Here is a 22154-nt window from a genome sequence, read left to right as displayed (position 1 = left end):
AGACATTTTATAAATGTAAAAAGAGCTCCGCCAGCACATTCTGGCAAGGCAGGTCTCACACGGCGTGCGTGGTTCTGCTCCCTGCCCAGAAGCTCGCCCCGGGGACACGCACCAGCACCTCCCCAGCTCCGCCGCAGCCCGACTGCCAAGGGCGATTCGCAAGGACTTTCTTTCCGCCGGAGCCCCTCGGGGCCGCCGGGGCTGCGATGCGGGGCTGCGATGCGGGGCTGTGATGTGGGGCTGCGATGCGGGGCTGCCGTGCGGGGCTGCCATGCGGCGCTGCGATGCGGGGCTGCCATGCGGGGCTGCGATGCGGGGCTGCGATGCGGGGCTGCCATGCGGCGCTGCGATGCGGGGCTGCCATGCGGGGCTGCCGTGCGGGGCTGCCGTGCGGGGCGCGGGTCCCGGCGCGGCGCCCGCGGGGCCGCACGCGGCGGGGGGGCGGCAGGAAGCGCGCGCGGGCCCGCCCCCCCGCGGCGGCGGCCGGAAGCTCGCGCGGCGGCGGGTCCCCGCCGGGGCGGCGACGCGGGTGCCGGGGAGGCCGGGACCGACGTGGCCGGGCGGGGAGGCGGGGCTGAGGGGCCGCCGGGCGGGGCAGGCCCGCGTCCAGCCGAGCTGGATGGCAGCGGCGGCCCGGGGCACGGCGGCGGCGCTCGGTAAGGGCGGCTGGCGGCCCGGGACCGGCGCGGCGGGGGGCGGGGGGTCGCCGGGCTGTGCCCGCGCCGCTGGTGCGGTGGCGGGGGGGGGAGCTGCGGGCGCAGCTCGGTACCGGGAGGCGGCGGCGGGACGGGGTGAGCGGGGGCGGTGAGCAGCGCTGCCCGCAGAGGAGCCGAGTCCGGCACTGGCGGGGCCCGGCCCGGTCCAGGCGAGCGCGGGACAAATTTGGGAAAGACGTGAGGGCAGCGCCCGACCGGGCCGCTGCTGCCGGGAGCCGTGCCCCGGCCCGGGGAGACAGCGGGCTCCGCGCCGCCCGCTCCCGGTGCCCCGGCTCCCCCCGTGCAGCCCGCCTTTGCCGCAGCTCGCCGGGGCTGCGGGGGTGTCCGGGGCTGCGGGGGTGTCCGGGGCTGCGGGGGTGTCCGGGGCTGGGGTCTCAGCCCTTGCGCGGCGCAGCGGAGAAAGTTTCAGGAGTTGTTTCTGCGGCCCCGGCGGTGCGGGGCGGCTCGCTGCCTGCCCGCGGGGCGGGGTTCGGGGCTGGCCCGGGGCTGTGCGGCACGCGGGCCGCGGGGCTGCTGATGGGCTGCTCTGTGGAGGTGCGTGAAGGGGGTTCGTTACCGCCCCGGGCAACTATGTCTGGCTTTGCGTTGGTCAGCGTTCCCTAATGGAAAACCTGCGCTGTCTGCCCCGTCAGACGCGTCCGCCCTCACGTTGGGCACAGTGACAGGAGCGGGGCCCGGGCTGGTGGCCGCGGTGGGTCCCGCCCGGCCTGTGCCGCGGTGGCCGCGCTGGGAGGAGGGGGGTCCCGCCGAGCCCTGGGCGGGCAGGGCCGCCGCCTGGTCCGCAGGCTTTCTGGGCAGGAGTCGCTGTTTCCCGAATGACGGCGACGTCTCATCATCAGTGCTCAGCTGCCCTGCCGGCTCCTCGGCTCGCCCGGGCTCTGTGGTCTGCCCCGGTTTACGCTGCCCCGGTGTTCCGAATCCTGCGCGTGCTGCCATGTGCGTGATCCGCGGGAATGCGAGTCTCTGTGCAGAGCGTTTTGTGTCTTTCCATGAGAGGGATCGGGAGGAGGGGGAAGGGTCCCGCCGGAGCAGTGCGTTCCCTAGAGATGGGCAGTGATTTAAAGAGAAGGAGGGACTTCAGAGCTCTCTGCCTCCACCGAGGTCAAGGAGGAATTCAGAGCGCTCCACGGGGCTAATGGAGGGAGGTGGCTTGTGGAGAATTTTTTGGCTGAAAATTGTGCTTCCTCCCTGGAAAATAACTTACTTTTTCCCCCCCCATTCCATGCAGTACTCTTGCAACTGTAAGACCAGGCAACTGGCTTCCGTGGAAAACATTTGTAAAAAAGCCTTTTCTTCATTTTTTCCCCTAACAACATCTAAAATGTCACTGTATGGCAGTGAGCAATTGGGCAGAGACAGAGATGAAGCTGCGTGGTCTGAAAAGGCAGTGAAGGAGACAGGTTGCTGCAGGAATCACCTTCATGTCAATATTTTATTTTGTCTTTTCCAGCAGTTTTTTACCTTGATTCTGAGATTTCTCTGTGTTTTCTCAGGCACTGCCTGCTGCATAGGTGCTCAGTGAGAGGCTCAGAGAGTCTCCCAAGAGGAGGGCAGGAGCTCTTTTCCTGGTGTGCCCCAGCTCAGGGATGTGTAAATGGCAAATTCTCATTTGTTTGTTCTTCCTGAGCTGGGAAGACCTCACAGTGATTTCAGTCCTGAGCCTGTTGCAGAAGGAGCTGAGCAGACCTGACTCCTGAATGCTCAGCTCCGCGATTGGCGTGGGACACGTTGTGACCTGAAGGTGCTGCCAGTGGTAATGGTGGCCAGATTCTGATCTGGCATGTTTAGGAGCTGTGATCCCAAGTGGTATCACTGTCAAAACTGGCAAGTAAATTATGCACTGGCTATTTCTCTCCCATGTGTATTCCTAAGAAGGTCATACAGGTTTCTTGAGAGAAGCGTACCTCTATAAACCTGGTTATGCCTCTGCCTCACAGTGACCACAAGCTTCTCTGAGAACCTGCAGGTTCTTTCCCTAGAAATTTCTCCAGGCTTTAGCTGGGTTCCTAAGACACGCTGTTGCCTAGAATCAAGGGTAGGTAAATACTTCTCCCACCCTCTGCAACTATTATTTTTTCTTTTGAACTTTTTTTATCTTGGGACTAGATCCTGACTGCTCCTTTTCTTCCCCTTAAATATTTGACTTCGGAGCAGTCAGTTTGAATTTAGAGACTTTAAGTAAATTTCATGTCTCATGAGGAGCATATAGTAATGAGATAGAGAAGCAAAGGACTACAGAGATTAAAAGTGCATTTTTTTAAAGCAGGTGCTTATGATATGTTTGGAAGAAGCAAGTGCTGGGAATATGCTCCAAATAGTTAGCTGGGCACAAAGATCAGTGCAGGTGTGTACTGAACGATGCACTGATTTCTAGATGTTCTGGAAGCATCAGAAATGTATTGCACGAGATAGAGGATGTTGTTGAGCCACAAGGTAATAATGGTGGTCAGGCAGCATGGCTGTAAAGAAATGTACTGGTTTTCCCTTGCACAAGTAATAAGAGAAGAAAGACCCGTGGGACGCAGGAAGTTGACTGACACAAGTGTGAGTTAGAGGAGTCAGATTTTCTACCCCTTTATGCCCATATATTGTCCACCATCATCCCTTTTTGGAGGAGCCTGGTCCCTTTTGCTGCTGGAAGAAGGACGCAAAGCCAGGTATTCACCCTGTTTTCAGGGAGCTGGAGGTGTGCTCATCCTATGTGCTACTGCCTTTCTCCAGGATTTTGGTTACTTAGTCTCAAAGACCCTTTCAGGTGTCCCCTGAAGCAGATGTGGGCTGTGAGTGTGGAGAATGAGATGGAAGAAATGGACCTGTTGTGTCAGTTGCAGTGATATCTTTTCTAGGCTGGTTGTCAAAAGCAGTGACAAGGACGTTGCAGAAGAGCCCAGTTTGTGCCACTTCCCATCATTGCCAAGCTGCATAGAGCAGTGCTTTTGCTGAGTCTCTGTTGCCTCTCCATAGGCACGTGGTGGTTGTATAAATCCTGCTTTTTTTTTTTTTTTTTCTCTGTACCTCATAAAGAAGCTGTTTGCAGTAATTTTCTAGGTCTAATCCTGTCCTAACAGAAGTAGACATCCATCAGGCCAGCTCTGGAGTTGGAAGGGGTACACATCTTTTTTAAAGCAGAAAATTCTCTTTAACTGCTGGTTGTTATGCAGCAGCCAGTAAGCAGAGAGAAGGCTGTGGCTGGTTTAATCTCCCTGAGGAGTCATCACCTCCCTGTGCAGGTGCCTCTGTAGCTGATAGCTGCAGCCTGTATGGATACTCAGGACAGAAGAAACTATTCAGTTTGGGGACATGAGCAAACATTTTGAGAGCTTCCTATCTTTTTGTGGTTTTCTTTAAAGGAGAAATTTGGGAAATTCTGTATCATAGTTTTCCCATAGCTGAGTGTCTCTTTGCATAGTTGTGGGGAGGGCCTGGATCCCTGTGATGGGAGGCAGAAGGCCTGACAGTGTCCCAGGTATGTTTGTGTGGTGGAGGTGGGCAGAGGGTGGCATCTCTGGCCCATCGGACTCTCCTTGCAGTTGCCACTAGTGCTCTGAGCATCAGCCCAGTGCCTTTTCACTTGAGTGCCTGAGGTGAATTGGTGCATGGAATGCAGTGAGAGATGAAAATGATGCTTCCACACCCCCTTCTCCTTTCCCTGTTGGCTAGAAGTGGCTGTGTCAATAGTGATTTACAGCTGAAAAACTGCCCACTTTGGGGTCCTGCTGGTAGAACAAAGATCTCACCAGCTTACATTGAGTTACAGGTGTAAGGCTAGAGGGATTTCAAGAAGGGATCTACTCTTTGCAGTGCAATAGCATTTGCATGAGGTGTTTATTCTTTTTCTCAAAAGAAAAAAAAAACAACTAAACAGTGCTGGAGATGGTGCGTCACAGATAACCTGTTCCAGTATATTGCCACTTTGGCACTACAGAAATTTGCTTCTTCATATTCAGGCTGAATCTTGTTTACCAGTTGAGCTAATCCTACAATGTGGAAGAAGAGTTGAAGACATTCCCCCTTTCTTGTGACTTTATGTTGCATGCATGTCTACAGACTGTTCTGTTCCCTTCAGTGTTATCTTTCTAAGACTAAACACACCCAAGTCCTTCTGTTGTTTTTTCCAAGTCACACTTTCTACCCTCTAATTTTTGTTTCTTTGCACTGGAACATCTCTGGTTTTTGCATCTGTTTTATAAAAAAGCTTATGTGAGGCTGGGTGCGGTCAGTCGGCTAAAGTATCACCTACCTGAAGTGGAAGGAACCAGGGCCTCTGTCACATCTACAGTGTAGCTACTAAGATGTCCCAAGGTGTCATTTGCCTACTTTGTAGCAACAGAAACCAGCTAGTTTGGAATTAACTTCTGAATTAATGTAAGGCATGTATGCAGGTTTTTTTCCTGGCACATATGAGTTCTCTTCTGTCATGTCCATTTTATTAATTTATTTTTTAATCCCTACTATTCTGTATTTTACTGAAATTGGCTGATAGTATGCTTTAAGTAGGTCTAGGGTTCCTGCAGCCAGATAAAAGTGCTGCAATAAGATGCCACAAAATCTTGAGCTGGTTTGAACTTGATACGTTGAGGGATTTAATAAGTTTTTGTTGTCAGTTAAAAAAAAAAAAAAAAAAGTGGGTTTTGTATGGGTCAGTAGAGTTTACACTTGGTCAGATGTTATCTTGCCACGAAAAGCTTTAGTGGTTCTTGCACAGATAGCCAAGCCAGTGTCTTCACTTGTTCCTTAGTGTGTCCTCCCTTCTCCTGATGTCCATTGTCACTGAGCTTGGAGCTCAGTGTCTTCCTTCACGGGACCCATGGAACTCTGCCCTTTAGTTTTCTTCTTAATTTCTCACTGCAGCTGGGCTTTCCTCCTGCAGTGCTTTAGTTCAGGGACTGAAATTGGAAAACGGCCAAGCCTTTTGTGAAGGAAAAAAAAAAAAAAAAGTTTTCCCTCTAGTTTGTTCTGACCCTGCTCTCTTACGGAATTAGGTGGGAGCATGAGGAGGGAATACTTCATGAGGACGTGTGGGTCAAGAGGGTACACTGCCCTTTTCAGCTGCAGTGAGCCCTTAGATTGGTTCCAACACCCTGCATTTTGTCTTGATAATTTCAGGCCCCTTTCTGTCTGGCTGTTACTTAATGCTTTGCTATCTTTATACTTTCTTATCTTGTAGGTAACTACAAACTGATCATTTAACTTGATCAAGAATCTTTCAGAGGATTGAAGTTACTGGTCTGTAACTTAAGTCTTCTCCAACCTTTTTTTTCTTTTTATAAAGGTAGGTGAGGCATGATGCTTCTCCAGCCTTCTGTGGCCTTCCCATATTCCTGTAAATGTTCAAAGATGGTCACTAATGCTTCAGAGATTACTTTGACTGGTTTCTTACATGCTTTCAGGTGAATGTTCTTATTCCCTCTCAATCTACAGCTGTTTCATGAACATTTGTTAAGCTGTTCTTTTCTAACCTGCTCTTTTCTCCCTTTTCCAAATTAATCTTACTTGTCACTTTTCTTCTGGAGACTGAAGGAGCGTTTGTGCTTCAGCCTTTGCATCATTTGCTTTCCTTTCCTGTTTGGCAATGGGAGTGTAAGTACCTTTATTTTCTTCTTCTAACATGCCCACTTCTCTCTGGTTTGCTTGTGATTAATGAGATCTTAGTAACAGCTGTGCTGATTTTGACTAAGAGACCATCTAACCCAGTAACCTTCTAAGAAAAAATAAAAACAAGATATATTTTCCAACTACTCTTGCAGCCTCCAACCTCTTTCAGATAAAGGAATTTCAAGAGTCTAATGTGAACTTTCTAACCATGAGCAATCAATAGATTTGTCTTTCTTGTCTTAGACTTGTCTTGTCTTTGTTAAATCCATGTAAAATTTTCCATCATTTTTTGAATACTACCACATGAGTTACCTGCTAGTGAAGAGTCACGTTTGTTTGGTTTGTTTTTAAGCTGACCCTCATTGGCTTTATGTAATGGCTGTTACCACTTATGTCTGAAGAGATGGTGAATCATCTGCCTGTGTTCACCATCTTTACACCATGCATTATTTTATGGACTTCTGTTATGTTGCCTGTCTTGCATCCTAATTTGTTACAAGGATGCTGTTCCATAGCAAAGAGAAGATTTATCTGGGTAGTGTCTCGGGTCAGTACCTTTCTCTGAAGCCTTGGGACACTGAAGGACATTGACAAGGGTACTTGGAGTCCTTGTCCAGTTCATCTGAGGGGAGATGCTGAAAGCCAGACTCTTTCACAAGATGTCTCATGTGCAGTTTCATACAGCTGATGATAAACAGCCTCTCTGTTCTTTAGTGCTGTGTGGAAATCAGGAAGAGTTTCAGGTGTTCCTTGCTGTGGGTGTACCTGTGCTGAGGGAGGGGATGGTGTGACTGAGGCCTTTCCCCTGGGGTGGTGGGAGGGAGTCTTGGACACACTCTCTGAATCGCTCTTCCCTGCTCTTTTCAGAGATCGGCCAGCCCAGCTGAGACCACTCAGCGATGACAAAACACAAGCTTCTGCTTGATGGCACTCTCTCCTTGTTTCTGATCGTGGCCTGTGAAGCTCAGCAGCTCCCGAGGACTCATGTCACTGCTAGTTCTGGTCCTCTGTGTGAGAAGGAGGCAGAGTCCTGGGGAAACCTTTTCAGCAGTGAGCGGCTGGATGCTTGGATCTGTTCCCTCATTGGTTCGTTCATGGTGGGGCTGAGTGGCGTCTTCCCCTTGCTGGTGATACCATTTGAGACGGGAGCTGCTTTGCGGTCAGAAGGTAAGATAGGGAGTCCTTGGACATATGCAAGCCCTGGACAGAGCTTGTACAAAGAGTATTGTTTGGTTTGCTTGTTCCAGGACCTTCCCACATACTGCTGTCCCAGCTGAGTGGTACAAGGGCTTTCTCTTGCACTCTTAGCTATTTGTTTTGGGCTCTCTCCTTTGCAAGCTTGCTTTGCAGATGCTTCCAGTTTAGGTCACAGCTGGGGATGCCTTGGCTCCAGGTTGAGTTGTGGTCAGCTTTTGTTTCTTCCTTTTGGTTTTGTTGGTTTTTTTTCAGCTGGCTCACACCGTTTGAAGCAGTTGTTGAGCTTTGCAATCGGTGGACTACTGGGCAATGTGTTTCTGCACCTGCTTCCTGAAGCCTGGGCTTACACATGCAGTGCAACGACAGGTATGAAAGCTGTGTGTGCTATGCCTACTGGTACCTTTTTTGAGTCTGTTCCATCTTGAAAACATAAGACCAGCCAGGCTGCATCAGCCCAGAAACTAGCCTAGGCTGATATTCTCTGCAGTCCTCCAGAGATTTAATTTTCCTTTGTCCTTTCTGTAAGGAAGGGGAATGCTTCTTGAACTTCATGGGAGGTCATGGATGTGTGTGTGGTCTGGTACATGAACATGTGCACCATCTCAGGTGGGGATTCTGCCCCATCAGATGCATCTTGTCTATAAATCTGTCCCTGTAACAGTGTTACTCTTAGAGCTTCTTTCTTGGAACTAGCTGGGGCCCCTCCATCGGACACTTCAGCTTGTGGGAATCCAAATGTGTTGCCTCTTAGTCTTTGCTCAAGGAGAATTCATGGAAAAGTGTCCATGAAGCCATTACTAAGATGGCGGAGGAAGGGCGGGGGGGGGAAAAGAAAATGCAGGTGACAGAAATCTGCATTTGCCAGTGAACTAAACATTGTTTGGGTTGGGACAGAGCTTGTGGTATCGGTGTATCTCCTGCACGCCTCAGATAGCCAGAGCTGAAACCTGTAGTGATGATACCTCTCTGAGCTGATGGCAATGAAGGCAAGTGCTCTTGCATCCCACCTGCTGAGAAACCAATAAATCATTTCCCTGCTGAAAATGTGAGAGATGGAAAAGGATGCCCTGGGCTTCCCAGACTTCCTTGCACCCATGTCTTGGGATTTCAAATCTGCTAGGCCTTCGGTCATGTTCTTTCTCATGGCTCTGGCACTACCAGCAGAACCTGTTGTCCTTTTTTTCCCCTTTCTCCAATGGTTCCCAAATGACTCTGTCTTCCTGCTCTAGCTTGTTTGCTTCTGCTGGGCTGTCCTGAAACATAAAGGTTTCCTTGACCCATGTAAGCCCCGTTACAGAGTCGTTCTGTTCTTCCACTGCAATGCAATCTCCATTTCTGCAGTCAGGCTGAGTGGATGATTATCTAACAAGCTTGGCTGTAATTGAAAAGAAAGTTCATAGCTTTGGGCTTAATAACTTATCCAGGTGTGTCAGAAAGGGGAACAGCTTCATTAATGGCAGATTTCATGTCAGGACTTGCTGCACAGTAGATGCAGCTGCAGGATTTTTGTTGATGTAATCTTCACTTGTCTGTGGAGCTCAGGGAAATTCCCAGTGTTGTCAGGAAATATTCTGGACTGCACTATTGAAGCAGAAGGAGTTGGGGGGGATCTCACTCTGAGTGTCCTGTGACAAGGATATCTGTTAGATCAAGAATGATCAAGTTAAATTACTTTGCTGTGAGATATGTTTGCTCCTTATTCCTCACAGGAGTTGTTTCCATCGTTATTTATTTATTTATTTATTTATTTATTTATTTTTGAAACCACTTGTTAAACTGGGATGGGTTGGGTTAACATATGGGAAACACTGTGTACTTGATAATGATGTGAAGATTTCTCTGTTGTCCCTCAGGAGTAGGGCAGAGCTTTCAGCAGCAGAAGCTTCTGGGTCTCTGGGTGATCATTGGTCTCCTCACCTTCCTGGTGCTGGAGAAGATCTTCCTAGAGAAAGAAGAGGAGTGCCCCGGTGTGGTAAGTTAGCAGCCAGAGGGCAGGGAGTGCTGTTGTGTTTGGAACACTGTACTAAACACCTCATCTACCTTATCTGACAGGCTCAGTGAATGATCCTGAAGCTGTGAGTAGCTTGTCAGTGCCCTTTGGGAGCTTTCACACTGGGCTCTAGAAGGTGTTTCATCTCCAGGCTTTGGTTTTGTGGTTTTAGCTGAGACTTCTCACCTCTGGGTTGGTTTTGTTCTTCATGTGGTATGTGTGAAAGATAACTCCCCTTTTACAGGGACTGGGAGCTGTAGTGCTCTGCAGATGAGATTTTTGCTCAAGTATGCCTTGAGGGATGACGGTTTGATGATGCATGTTCTCAAGCCGTCGTGACTCACTCTCCTTCTGGGTCCTTAGTCAGGACACTGGAAGGTGTTCCTCACTGCCCACTCTTCTTGGGTGTGGCCTGGACCAGGCATTTGTTCGAGTAACTTCGTGTGGTAGAAGGGGTTTATGGTTGACCCGGTAATACTAAGTAATGGTTTAGAAGAGATTCACTTGGCCACAAAGGGACAACATAGACAGAGGTACTAGAAGTAATTCTGAGATAAAGAGCTAGTCCTCTAACATCTGCATAACTCCTAGCAGCAACTCCTGTAGACTGTTCAGTCCTTGCTGTGCCATGATGTTTGAGAGGTGAAACTGCAGGTCAGGCACTGCATAAGAGCAGTTAGGTGTTAATTTGACTCAACATGAGACTTTAAAATCTGAAAGGAACTTAGTCTTCTCATTTACAGAGAGACTGAAGTCTGAGGTAAACGTTTTGTTATTTGGAAGCTTACGATCCTTAGACTCGGTTATTCTGATGCGGTGTAGAGAGCAAGACTCTTTTTCCCTCATCCCCTGCCCAGATGGAGTTGTATTTCTTTGGGAAGCAGTCACCAGCAGGAGGGGCAGGCTCAGTCTGTCCTGTTCCCAGTGGAACCTAGCTCATGCCAGGCTGTGACTCCAGTTCATCCTTTCTAATTTCCTTCTCTTGATGGTTGGGAAGTCCTTATTCTTGTTGTCTCACAGTGCAGATGTCACAATGCTCTCTGAAATCAGTCTTGTTTCTGGCAGTTGTTGGTATTAAGCTGGGGTACCAAAGCTGCTGGTTTGCATTGCGTGGAGAAAAGGATTAAAGGTGAAGACTTGATTTCTGACCCTGATTCATGCTCATTCTTTGCTGACAAAAAGGCAGTGACAGGTTGTTTTCCTCTAACTTAGGGCTGTGATTCCAAAGCACCAGGTGGAAAGGTTCCAAATGGAAGTGGCTACCCGCTGCCAAAGGTGGCAGGCCAATCCCAAAGAGCAGGAGCAGGTTCAACTCAGTGTAATGGCTCCTCTCTCCAGTCTTGTCCAACAGGCAACAGAATCAAGGTAAGAAACACAAAAAATTACCTTCACATCTTATGTTTTTTGGCACATATTTTAAAAGTCAGTTAGGTAGATGATTTGTCTGTGTTAAGAACTGTGTCTTAAGTGCAGAATTCAGTGTTTGAGTGAGTTGTGCTTAATTTTGCTATGTCAGAGTGTCTGTCCAAGTCCCACCAGTGAGGAAACAGCAGATGTGGAGAAAATCTGCACTGCAGCTTATGCAACAGAGGCAAAGTCACTACTGTGAAGGCATAAGTCTGATGATGTGCATTTTGGCTGAATCCTGAGGCCAAAGCACATACTTTCACATTTTGTTATTTATTTGTTTGCTTAAAATTTTGTGCCATGATTTCTCTGTCCTCTAGTGCCTGCATTGTCCTGATTGTGAGTGGCATGTGTCCTTTTAAGGCACCTTTTGGAAATGTTTTGACAGTGGAAGCTATCTGCTGTAAATCAGAAGTTCAGTTTCCCAGTTTAGCTGTTAATCTGCTACCTAAAAGGGCTTCTTGTCCACTTGTGCCTCCAAATGTGTATTTGCCATCACTTCCTTTGCCCTGGATGCGTATTCAGGGAGCTAAACAGGCACATAATTAGCTTTCTCAGTTTTTTTTTTCTTTTTTTTCCTTTTCCATAGGTTTGTTTTTCTCCTAACTTAACTTCTTGAATCAGCTTGGCATGTAGGCAGGCACCTGTAGCACTGGGATAAGGGACTGCTGTACCATGGGGCACTGGCTAACCTTTAGATTGGCTTTGCTTTCAGTTTTATGTTACTATCTTTGCACTGCAGGAAGCCCTGTCTGAGTGAGCATTACAAGTTAGAGAATAAATTACTGCTTTGCTAAAGCAAACTCAAAAACTCAAACCTATAATTTGAATTTGAAGGCCCAGGAAAATGTGCAAGATTGTAGGAGAGTAACTATGAAGAGAAAGTGTGGTTGCATGAACTGGCCCAAATCTGGATATGTGGTCAGTCAGAGGCTCTTCAGTCTTTCTCTTTTAAATTTCTTTTGCTGTGACTTTGTAGTATAGTTCTTACTACACAATGTGAAAGATATGCTGAGGTCAGTGGCTATTTTGATATCTGTCACATTTATGTAATCTGCACAGAACACTGCACAAACTACAAGATGCCATGTAGGTGTTTCTAAAAGTGCTAATGGTGAAGAAACCAGTATTATTGGGTTATGAAACATTGTGCCATTATTTTAGAAGGGTTTATGTAAGGAACTACAGACTTAGAGGATAGTTAGTCTACAATTGATTTCAAGTGGAAATGAAACACTGATGGGGGCCACAATTGCTCAGGGCAACCACCTTTGGTGGTTTATGATTTTTCTAAGTGACTATTTATAAAAACACTGTATTCTTACATTTGGAGATATTACTATATTATTTAAATGGCACATTGTGACTGCATGAGGTCAGTGATACGAGTTTAATGGAGTAATTTCATCAAAAGAGCTGAATTTTTAACATGTTTTGATACATGCAAGTATTAAGGAATAGGTTAAGAGAGAGAGAGTGCAGATCATATTTATAAGATAGAAGCAGTTTCTAGGAAGTCAGTGCCCTGGAAAAATGTATGAGAATCACAGTAGGAAATTTTTTTAACACATTCTTCCATTGTGATGGTACAGACAGGAGAATGGGTGAGTAGGAAATAGTATGTAACAGAGGAGGCAAGTGTTCCTCTTTCTATATAGCAGTAATGAAACAGCTATCTGAGTTTTTCCAGTACTGTTATTCACAATATCCAAAATGCTACTGATAATTTATAAAAGCGTCAGGAAAGAGTTGAAATAATTGTTTTAGGTTTGCAGCCCATGAGACGAGAGAAAACCACTTACTATCTAGATCTGTAGATGTGACAGATCAGGAGTGACTTGAAGTATATAAATACCCATGTAAGAGGCATGACTATATTTGAATAGTCAAGGCTATACCAAACTGTAGCAGACAAGAAATCAAGGACAGCTGTAACTGAAGGTAACTTCCAGTGGAACAACTTACCTTAGAGATGTAGTAGATTCTTTGTGGCTTGTGGGTTTTAGGCTGTGATTGAAGCTGCTTTCTACTAAGTACACTGTGGCTTAAGAAACAATGGGCTTCTTGCAGAAATGGGATGAGATTCTTTCAGTTTTGTTATGTAGGAGATCTAGACAACCATGGAGAGCCCTTTTAGTTTTAAAATCCTAACACATCTGTTCAGTCTTAGAGGCTGTTGTGAATATGCATGAAATAGAAGCTAAGGAGTTAACGTGTGTTGTTTTAACTTTCTACCTTCTGAGCATATAATCTGAGTATTTTTATAGTCTTTCTGGTAGGGGGGAAATTATCAAAACTAGCAAGATATTTCTGCATTGTTAGCCTGTTTCCTTAGGCAACAACATAAGCAGTCATTCCATCTGCCTGTCCATCTGTTCTGCCCTTCACTTTCAATAACTTTTGAACCCATAATTAATTTTACTTGAGTTCAATAGAGGATAAAAGTCTTGAGGGTAATCAGATTTCAGCAAGTTCCATAAAAATCAGCCTAGTGGTAGAGGAGGAATGCAAACCAATGCCCCATTGAAAAACTGTGGCAGAACTTAGATGCTGCATGATGCTGGGCAGGTCTGCCTGGTGGGCAGGTCAGCAAGTACCCCCCTACCTGGTGGGGAAGTGACTGTCACGCAGGGCAGGGCAGGGACATGCAGGGAAACAGCACTGCCTGGAAGTGAGCAAAGTAGGTGCTTGCAAAGAAAAGAAAGCAAGCTATAGCAAGCCAGATTTCTTTGGTTGTATTATTCACTCAGTAACCTTTTTTTTTCAGAAAAAAAAAGAGGGGGGGAAAATACACTATTTAAAGAGACAAAGTCACCCTTTAGGGCTTAACAATTAGTAAGCTGTAATCTGTCATCCTTTGTCCATATGTGTTAGAACTTATGCTCTTCAGGTACTGCTGTATTAATTAGTCCTAGTGTGAAAACTGCAAGTAGGAGGCTTCCTTTGCACCCAGACATAGATCAGTTCTGGCCTGCATTGCAGCCTTGATTCCCTCACAAGTGAAAACTTTGCAGTTCTTTTGCCTTGCTGCTTCTTTCTTTTTCCCTGTGGCACATGGAGTTCTTGCCGATTTGTAGACGTATGTTTTATTGCACAATGACATTAATTCTGAAGCGTGAACATAAACACTTCATCTGGCTGTGCTCTTTATGAGCAACAAGAACATCCTATTAGGAATTCACAGAATGTAAATGTCAGAGGCTCATAACTGCCAAATCAACCCAATTTATTTCTGAGCTCTCCAAGGTTTTGCGTCTTTCAGTGACAGCTTTTGCCCAAGCCACTGACAAGGACTAGTCATAATGTTTTAATCATCAGGTCTATTTTTTCCCTATCAGTGGTACAGGACAGCATTTTTGTGTAAAACTTACGTGAGTAATTATTACTAGCTAGTGGGGGAAAAAGCAATCATGTAAAATCCCCAAGTGAAAAGGAGGAATTTTAGACAGTCATATTTGACTAAAAATGAAGAATGAGGAGTGTAACTGCTGTGTTCATGGGTCTACCTGCATGCATCCCTTTGTGTTCTTACAAAAGCATGCAGGGAACTTCTGCATCCATTGTGGAGATGTTACTTAGTTTATTAGTTAAACATGATCTGTAGTTAGGCTTTGCTTAATTCTTAATTTTAATATTAGTAATCAATGGACTTTTTAAAGTTTAGAGTCTATAAAGATGTCCGGAGATTGTTCAGTAGAAATGCTCTGCAGAAAAGTGATGCTTTGGAGAGAGACACTTGACAGAAAGTACCACCTGAGCTCTGGCATTTAGATAGCAGGAAGAAAAGGTGCCCCAAGCAGAGTTTGATAGGAGGAAAGAGCAGAAGACAAAAAAGGGTTCTTGAAACCCATCAGCACTTGCTTGAAACACATCTCCAGCTGGTCTTGGGCACCTGATGCTATGGTGAAATAAGAGATTAGTGCCTCACAGTTTCTAGATAGTCTCTGGGCTCACTGTATCTGGAGTTACTCTATACCAGCCTCGTTCTTGCAGTCCAGCCACAGCCCGATGTGTTGGCTGACACCTGGTTTGATGATAATTTACTTAGTGCAGTATCTCAGGACTTGCATGCAGTAGTTTTTGTTAAATCTCATTGAAAAAAACCAAAAACCCTGTGAACAAAAGAGCTGGAGTGGCACTTTGATAAATCACTTGAGGTCAAATACTCAGAATTTGTCTGGAGGTGACCTTAGTTCTCGTGATAGGGAAGTCTAACATGGAGATGGACTTGTGAGGAAGAAAGCTGCTTTATGCTCAGAATTTTAAGAAATGTGTTTACATACAAATGCACATACATGCTGTCCAGCCTTCTAGTAGGTAGTTTTTTTTGTGACTGTCATCACTATCTTCTTTTCTTCTTCTTTAAGGGAAAGCAAACCCACAAGCACAAGCTTTTTTAGTACAATGCTTGAAAATTTGTTTAGTTATAAAAAGCAATTTCAACAGCATTTGTTCTGTTGCATTGTTCTTGCCATCTTTCAAAGAGGAGATATTTAACAGTTGGATATTGAAGTACATGACTAGAAAACAAGATCAGATCATATTTTAAGCCAGTCACCTGTATAAATTAGTCAGTGTTACCTGAATTTGATTTTATTTAGAATTGAATATATTCTTGCATTTTGGCTTTCTCCTTTTTCTTTCTCTTTTTCTGTTTGTAGAGCTTTTTGTCATTTGCATAAGATGATTATCCTAATCTCAGACAAGACTTGCCTACCCTAAGTCTTACTCTAAAACAGAATGCAACTTTTACTTTATACTTGAGCACTGACATAGTTTAAGATCTTCACCAGAAGTGCCATGTCCTGGCCTTTTCCATTGGATCCTGACTCTGTATAACCTGTGTGTTCTTTCATCATGTTCTATCTCCTCCTTTATCATGGGGCTCTTCCTTCTCTTTGCAGATCAGTGGGTACCTCAATCTGCTGGCCAACACCATTGATAACTTTACACATGGCCTGGCGGTAGCAGCCAGCTTCCTGGTCAGCAGAAAGGTAAGGTTTCTGTCTCCAGCTGTGTACTGAACTGGAGGCCTGTTCTCAAGTGTGAGGTAATGTGCAAAAAAACCCCAAAGATGTGAGGAATTCCCTCCTATTTTCTGGAAGTTTCTGAGAAAATGGAGACTACAGTAAAAAGCAACCCTATTCTGATCCTCTGATGCAGAGCTTCTTCAAGCTTGGGACATGTTAATCATTTGTACTGGCATTAGGGGAAGGGTTAACTCATCTTCCCTTTTGTTGAATAGTTCTGAACTCTGAGTAACAGGTCTTGACTTGGAGGAAGGGGTATTGATGTGCTGTTGAACGTCTCATCTCTCAAAGCTGGAGGTCTGTTTCCTAATCACCTTCTCTCCTCTGCTACAGGTTGGGTTCCTAACCACAATGGCCATTCTCCTGCATGAAATTCCACATGAGGTGAGGGGGCTCTGTGTCCTGCTATCATGAGGGATTACAAGGGTGCTTCATTTACTAAGAGGAGGGCTGGGTATGGTTAACATTTTCTCTTCCCTTTGAAAGTTGCTCCCTCTAAGAGACTTACAACGGGTTGTTACGTCTTGTTACTGGTGGACTTTGTTACTGAGAATGTTAGTTAACTGTCAGCTCTTGGTTTTCTCAGGTTGGAGACTTTGCAATCCTACTTCGGGCTGGCTTTGACCGCTGGAGTGCAGCCAAGATGCAGCTTTCCACAGCTCTGGGGGGAGTTCTAGGAGCCTGCTTTGCAATATGTGCTCAGTCACCAAAAGGAGCAGGTAAAGCTCCCTGGGACCTCTGCAGGAATAGGAGGAGAAGCCTGTTGTCTCCATGTGTGCATCTTCTTTTCCTTCTCTGTTCACTCTGATGACTTTGTCCCAGTAATAACAAAAGCTTTCTGGTTTTGTGCAGGTGAAACAGTAGCCTGGATCCTCCCTTTCACTTCTGGAGGATTTCTATATATTGCCTTGGTAAATGTTGTGCCTGATCTCTTGGAGGAAAAGAATCCTTGGTAAGTGTTCCCTTCTGTTCTTGCTGCCAAGGGGCAGGGATATAACCCTTCCCCATGCCTGTTCTGGGAGCACATGAATGCCAGCTTTCCAAGTTCCACAGGCAAGGCTGGAATCAGATGGGTTGCTGCGCTAGCTAATGTGTTTATGGGACTAAGAAGACCCTCTAAAACATGAGAAACTTCAACTGGGTCAGTCCCAAAGATTGTGCTATTGCAGTATGTGGCATGACCAGCTCGAGCACGTTGCTCAGAAACATGTCCAGTAAGGTGATCTGTGTCCATCTTGTCAGCTTCTGGCATGTACTAATTTAGGGACTGTCTGAGCCAGGGCCCTGTAGAGGTGTGTGTGTCCAATAACTGCACATGAACTGATCCTTCATATGCTTTTCTCATCCCTTTTTGACCCTGCCTGTTACTTTCGGCTTCTGTGATCTCCCATTAGCAGCAAGTTTGTGTAGTTTGACTGCACTGTGTTAAATGATGCTTCTTATTATTTGTTTTTTAGCCTCTTGCTTATTAATTTTGATTAGATGCCGCTCTGTTGCTGTGTGAGTAGAAAATAACAGTTTTCTTCTCGTTATCATTCAGCATTTCATAGTCTGTTTTTGTATCCCACCTCAGTCATCTGTCTTACACACTGGTTTATATATTTTGGTGTATTTGACCTCCCCTCATCTGTATCATTCTAGTTTCTTGTAGCCTGATTAAGTCTATAGCAGGTCCAAATCCAGCTGTGCCAGAGTAAAGGCCCTCTCAGATCTGCTGGCAGAGCTGCCCCTGAATGTTTCCTCCTATTTCAGTTGCAATGACACAGATAACTTCAGTAGTTTAAACAAGAGGACTTGGCTCACCCCGTTCATTTTGACTGCAACAGTTAAGGAAGTGCTCAAAACACACCTCCACAGTTATATCTGAGAAGGCAGGAATCTTTGGTGAAGAAATATTAATGACCAGCTGGGAGTTTGCTTTTGGGTTGGTAACTTCTTGTGCTGGCAGAGTTGTTAGCAGAGTATGTAGAGGTGGTAGATACATAGTCACTTCAATCCAGCATAAACCTGAGATAGAGCTAAAAGAGTGGCAAAATTCATCAGCTTTTTAAATTATTTAATTTTCCTAACTGTAGTTGTTAGCTGGATGAAGTCCCTAAAATATCTGTAAACATGCTGCACAAGTGCTGCTTCTATTTTGAGAGAGGACAGGACCTTTGTAGTTGCATGATTGAATCAGCTTAAATTGATTTTAAAACCTGAAATTGGGCCTTGCAGCTGAGTGGAACAAATACATGTCAGTTTATAGCCAGCTTCTTTGCTTGGAGTGCTGGGAAAGAGTCTTCTCACCTGTATTAGTGGCTTCATACAGCTGTTGTGTTCTCCTTGTGGTAGATTTGGAAGGACAAAGTAAAAAACATTCATGAGCCTCTGCACTGCTGCCTACTGGGATTGGTCTGTGGCTCCTCCTAATTTTGCTTTTTTGTTCCCAGGAACTCCCTGCAGCAAATTCTGCTCCTGTGTACAGGCATTACAGTCATGGTGCTACTCTCGCTCACAACGGAGTGACCTCTGCGCAGACCTCACGATGCCTCCCAGAGCCACCACAGGGATGCTGAGCTGTTACAAAGCAATAAGGAACACTAATGTTACTTCCTATGTGTGTGTGTGTGCAGATCTGGCTGCTAGTGTGAGAAGCAGGTGAGAAAGAGGTCTGGGTGTGCAGGACTTCGTTCCCTGGCTCTCCTGTCCCTGTTCTGCTAAAATCCACACATCAGGGCTTCCGTTTGTTTTTTTTTGTTTATTTTTAATGGAGCAAAAGATACAGTGAGCAGAGATGAACTGAACAACTGCTCCACAGCAAAAGGACACTGTTTCATTCAGTTAATTTTGATGGAACTGCACCTCCCAAGCTCTCGTGTGAAAACAACAGAGGTGATACCTGTAGCTGATGAAGAGGAAGGACTTTTTCTACCACTCTTAAGGGCTGGAGGCAGAACAGGGATGGCAAAGCAAGAATAAACTAATAGCTTTAGCCAGAGCTCCCTACCCGTGAGAAGTTACGGTGCTATGAGATAGAGGGGAAAAGGCCCTTTCTGACTTGCTCTCCAGCTTTTCATTGATGTCACTTGTTCCTAAAGGTAGCATTAGCCTCAGCAGTCCACTTCTTTGGTTTATTTTGTATCTTTATGTTGAAATCGAGCCAAAAGCTTGAGGCACTTTAGGATAGGTCACCACAATTAAATGGCTCATCTTGGAGATTATTTGCCTCAGCCCTCATCACTCTAATAGCCAGCACAGCCTAACTGTTTATCTGAAAAATGGTCAGTAAATGTTTCTTCTATTTCCATACCACCAACACACCTACATCTGGAAGGAAAGCCATGTAGCTGTTGTGACTGAGCTTCTTCCCCTCGTAACCATTAGCTGAACATGGCTCTGAGCCTGCTCTTGAGACCTGACTTGGCCAACATCTGACCCACACCTCATTTTAGAGCTCTCCAAAGGTGCAGCATGTTGGCCCTGCCTGGCACACTACAGCAGCCCTGGACTGTCATGGCAGAAGTCTGGGCAGTTTGGGCAATAGTTGAACACTACAGCCTGGTCAGCAACCAATAACCCCTGGTTAGCTTTTCCTCTGTGCAGTGTAGACTATTTCAGAGCATGCTATAACCAAAAATATAGATGGTAGCCTATTTCTGGGCTTCTTACCTCACAGTGGAGTTAGTCTATTGGGGATTAACAGATAAGAAGGAATACTGACAGCCCTTAAAGGAAGGGGCACAACAACAAAGAGTACGGGAGGGAGGGTGAAATGGGAAGGGTGATAGGTCTAGAAAAACTGTGTGCTAAGTAAGGAGAGAAAGGGATATGAAAGAGTGACAATAGGTATGCTTTAAGATAAGTTTAATGTTGTGTGATGCTTGGGATAAAAATTTTGGTCATTTGAAACCAATAAAAATAAATTGCATTTCTAGTGCTTTGCCCACACCCCAGCTGAGGGGGCTGTCCAGGCCATCGTTCCAGAGGGTGCACAGAGATGTGCAGAGTTACTAGCTGATCCCTCCTGCAGAGCTTATCCTCACTTCACTTACATCTGTTTAAAAACAGATCTGATTAAACTAGTGAGTCACTGGACACAGAACAGGTGCCACAGTGTGAATTGCACTAACTCAACTCTGTCTTTAAACTGCTTCTGTAAATCAGTACAGCTCTCCAGTCTGCACAGGACCTTACCAAGAGGGCTTGTCCCTTGAGAGAGCGATTTGGGTCAGAGCAACGAGGCAGGTATGCTGCCCACAGCAGAAGCATTTACTTCCCTAAGAGATTCTTGAACTGTTGACACAGTTCTTTTTTTTTTTATGACAGCGCCTGTCCTACTTTTCAGAGAGTGCTGGAGAGCTCATGCTTGCAGTTCTCTCTGCCCAGGAACGGCTGTCTTAATTTTTTTTGCAGCTTTCCTTACCCCAGGCTTACATCAGTAACTAGTTTCATGGTAGCAGTGAGGGAGGCTTAGTGCAATTTTTAATTCCTCCTTACCAAGTTGCCTTCCTTTGCCAACTGCTCCATCATTCAATTGTCACGAAGTCTGAAGGTAGCATCAGCTTCCTGCTTTCCTGGAAAGAAGAGTAATCTGATTAGACTGCAGGGACTGGGGGAGTATGCAAACCCTCTGGTTCTGGCTGTGGGGCATTTTTTTCCTCCCCCTTCCCCAGGGACTGAAGCTAAGCAGACCCTGTGGTGGGGGTATGGAGGAAGTGGGTTTGCACAGAAAGATGTGCCTGCTGTTTCCCAAAATGTCTTTCTCAAAATGGTGCTGGCATTTAAGTTGAGGCATTGCCAGGTGAATGCCCATGAGCTGCCGTTGTTGCATCAGCATTGAGCCTTGCCAAGACTGAAAACCACAGTCAGGATTTTGTGCTCAGTGTTCAGGAATGTGAAACGGATGATAGTGAAGAAGGAATTTCTGAGTTTTTCTTAGCTGCTACCACAGACCTGGACTGTCTGTAGTTCTTGGGAAGGTAGCATGGGGCTACTGAGAGGGAGGGGCTCATTAGTTTTCCACTACATCAGCCCTAAGGGCTGAAGATGGGAGAGGAAATGGAGCATCACTCCACCACATTTGTCACTTTTGGAAATGCAGAGAGAATTGTATATTCTTGCTCTATATTTTCAGCTGCTCTTATGCATTTTCCTCCTTCATCTGTATTGGTCTGCTCTGCATGGAGACAATAGAGATGAAATAAATGGTTTTCCTTTGTGGGTTTGTGTTTTTTTGTTGAAGCTACCACTTTTCATTGAGCCACAAATCCAATTCAGATTTCATTTGAATTACAGAGCAGTATCTCTACAGTAGTCTAAAGGAGTCTGGGCTCTGTCTCGCTCTCCTTTCTACTCCTCAGACTTTCACAGATGACAGAAGAGGTTCTGATCTGGTTTGCTGTTCTTGCTGCCACTGCACTGTGGGCCAGGGGCGGTGTGGTCTGATCAGAAGTGGTGGCTGCTGGTGTGGGTTCTCTGAAAAGCATTGCTAAGTGAGTTGTTCCTCTTTGAGGGGAGAACTTCCATAGTAGCTCACTATCCAGAGAGTTTTGAGCTGTACTTTGTTGTGCTAAGAACCTGGAAGACTATGGAATATCAATTAACACTATGCTGGCTACCTGCCATGTGGGATAAACACACACTCATCAAGCATTGTATATGGGAATTGCCCAGAAAGGACTTGAGGGGATTTTCTCTGCCCTTCAAAAACAGCTTCAGAGCATGTCTTACTCCATTCTTTACTTGGAAGTAAAGAAAAAAGATTTGGGCTGAAAAAAGATTTTCAGCCCAAAATACTTAATGGTAGAACATGGCTCTCAGTTCTTACTTGAAGTTGTCTTTAAGAAGATGAAAAATCATAACCCCAGAGCTGGAAGATGATAAAGAGCATGATTTCATGGTCTGAGGCCTGTGCCAGCAATGTACATTTTGGAATCTCTGTGGCTTTGTCATGCTGCTGTCTTGGCTGTGCTGGTAGCCCTGCGTGTGGGGCTGAGCCTCCCTCCCCCATTCCTTTTTCTTAGAAGTAATAAAAAAGCATATGGATTAATCAGCTGTTTGGTTCATAGGGTTCACAACAACTGCCTCTGGCACACTTGCAGTAGTAGAAGGAAGAAGAAGGCGTCTTGTACATGGGAACTTTCTAAGGTGATTGTCTTGCTTCTGAAACAACGGCCTGAGGTTGTGAAGAGTAAGGTGACACAATAGGGACTGCAGACCTAGGAAACATGACTATTA

The 22154-nt window shown here is 45.9% G+C and overlaps 1 protein-coding gene across 7 annotated transcripts; it reads left to right on the top strand.

The window, feature by feature from the left end:
- The first annotated feature begins 554 nt into the window (after window positions 1-554).
- On the top strand, window positions 555-21135 carry SLC39A13 (solute carrier family 39 member 13). Of its 7 annotated transcripts, none has more exons than XM_051621522.1 (12): window positions 555-656; window positions 5989-6106; window positions 6237-6296; window positions 7179-7478; window positions 7761-7874; window positions 9362-9480; window positions 10711-10863; window positions 15810-15899; window positions 16269-16319; window positions 16522-16654; window positions 16788-16887; window positions 18368-21135. In XM_051621522.1, the coding sequence occupies exons 4-12, from the start codon at window positions 7211-7213 to the stop codon at window positions 18441-18443; spliced, it is 1104 nt and encodes a 367-aa protein (XP_051477482.1). In that variant the 5' UTR covers window positions 555-656; window positions 5989-6106; window positions 6237-6296; window positions 7179-7210; the 3' UTR covers window positions 18444-21135. The 7 variants fall into 7 exon arrangements, with proteins under 7 accessions (XP_051477482.1, XP_051477479.1, XP_051477485.1 ...); XM_051621519.1 differs by having other exon boundaries at window positions 6230-6296; XM_051621523.1 differs by lacking the exon at window positions 5989-6106 and adding an exon at window positions 5884-5988 and having other exon boundaries at window positions 558-656; window positions 6230-6296.
- The last annotated feature ends 1019 nt before the right edge of the window (window positions 21136-22154 follow it).

The sequence above is a fragment of the Apus apus genome, chromosome 5 (assembly GCF_020740795.1).
Source record: "Apus apus isolate bApuApu2 chromosome 5, bApuApu2.pri.cur, whole genome shotgun sequence".
NCBI lineage: Eukaryota > Metazoa > Chordata > Aves > Apodiformes > Apodidae > Apus > Apus apus.
The sequence above is the reverse complement of the archived record's forward strand: the minus strand, read 5'-3'. Positions and strand labels throughout refer to the sequence as shown.

Bases quoted from the DNA above. Each gene is read 5' to 3' on its own strand.
- SLC39A13 (XM_051621522.1), top strand. From the start codon at position 7,211: ATGACAAAACACAAGCTTCTGCTTGATGGCACTCTCTCCTTGTTTCTG. The intron at 7,875-9,361 runs GTATGAAAGCTG...GTTGTCCCTCAG, and splicing joins CACATGCAGTGCAACGACAG to GAGTAGGGCAGAGCTTTCAG. The intron at 15,900-16,268 runs GTAAGGTTTCTG...CCTCTGCTACAG, and splicing joins GCTTCCTGGTCAGCAGAAAG to GTTGGGTTCCTAACCACAAT.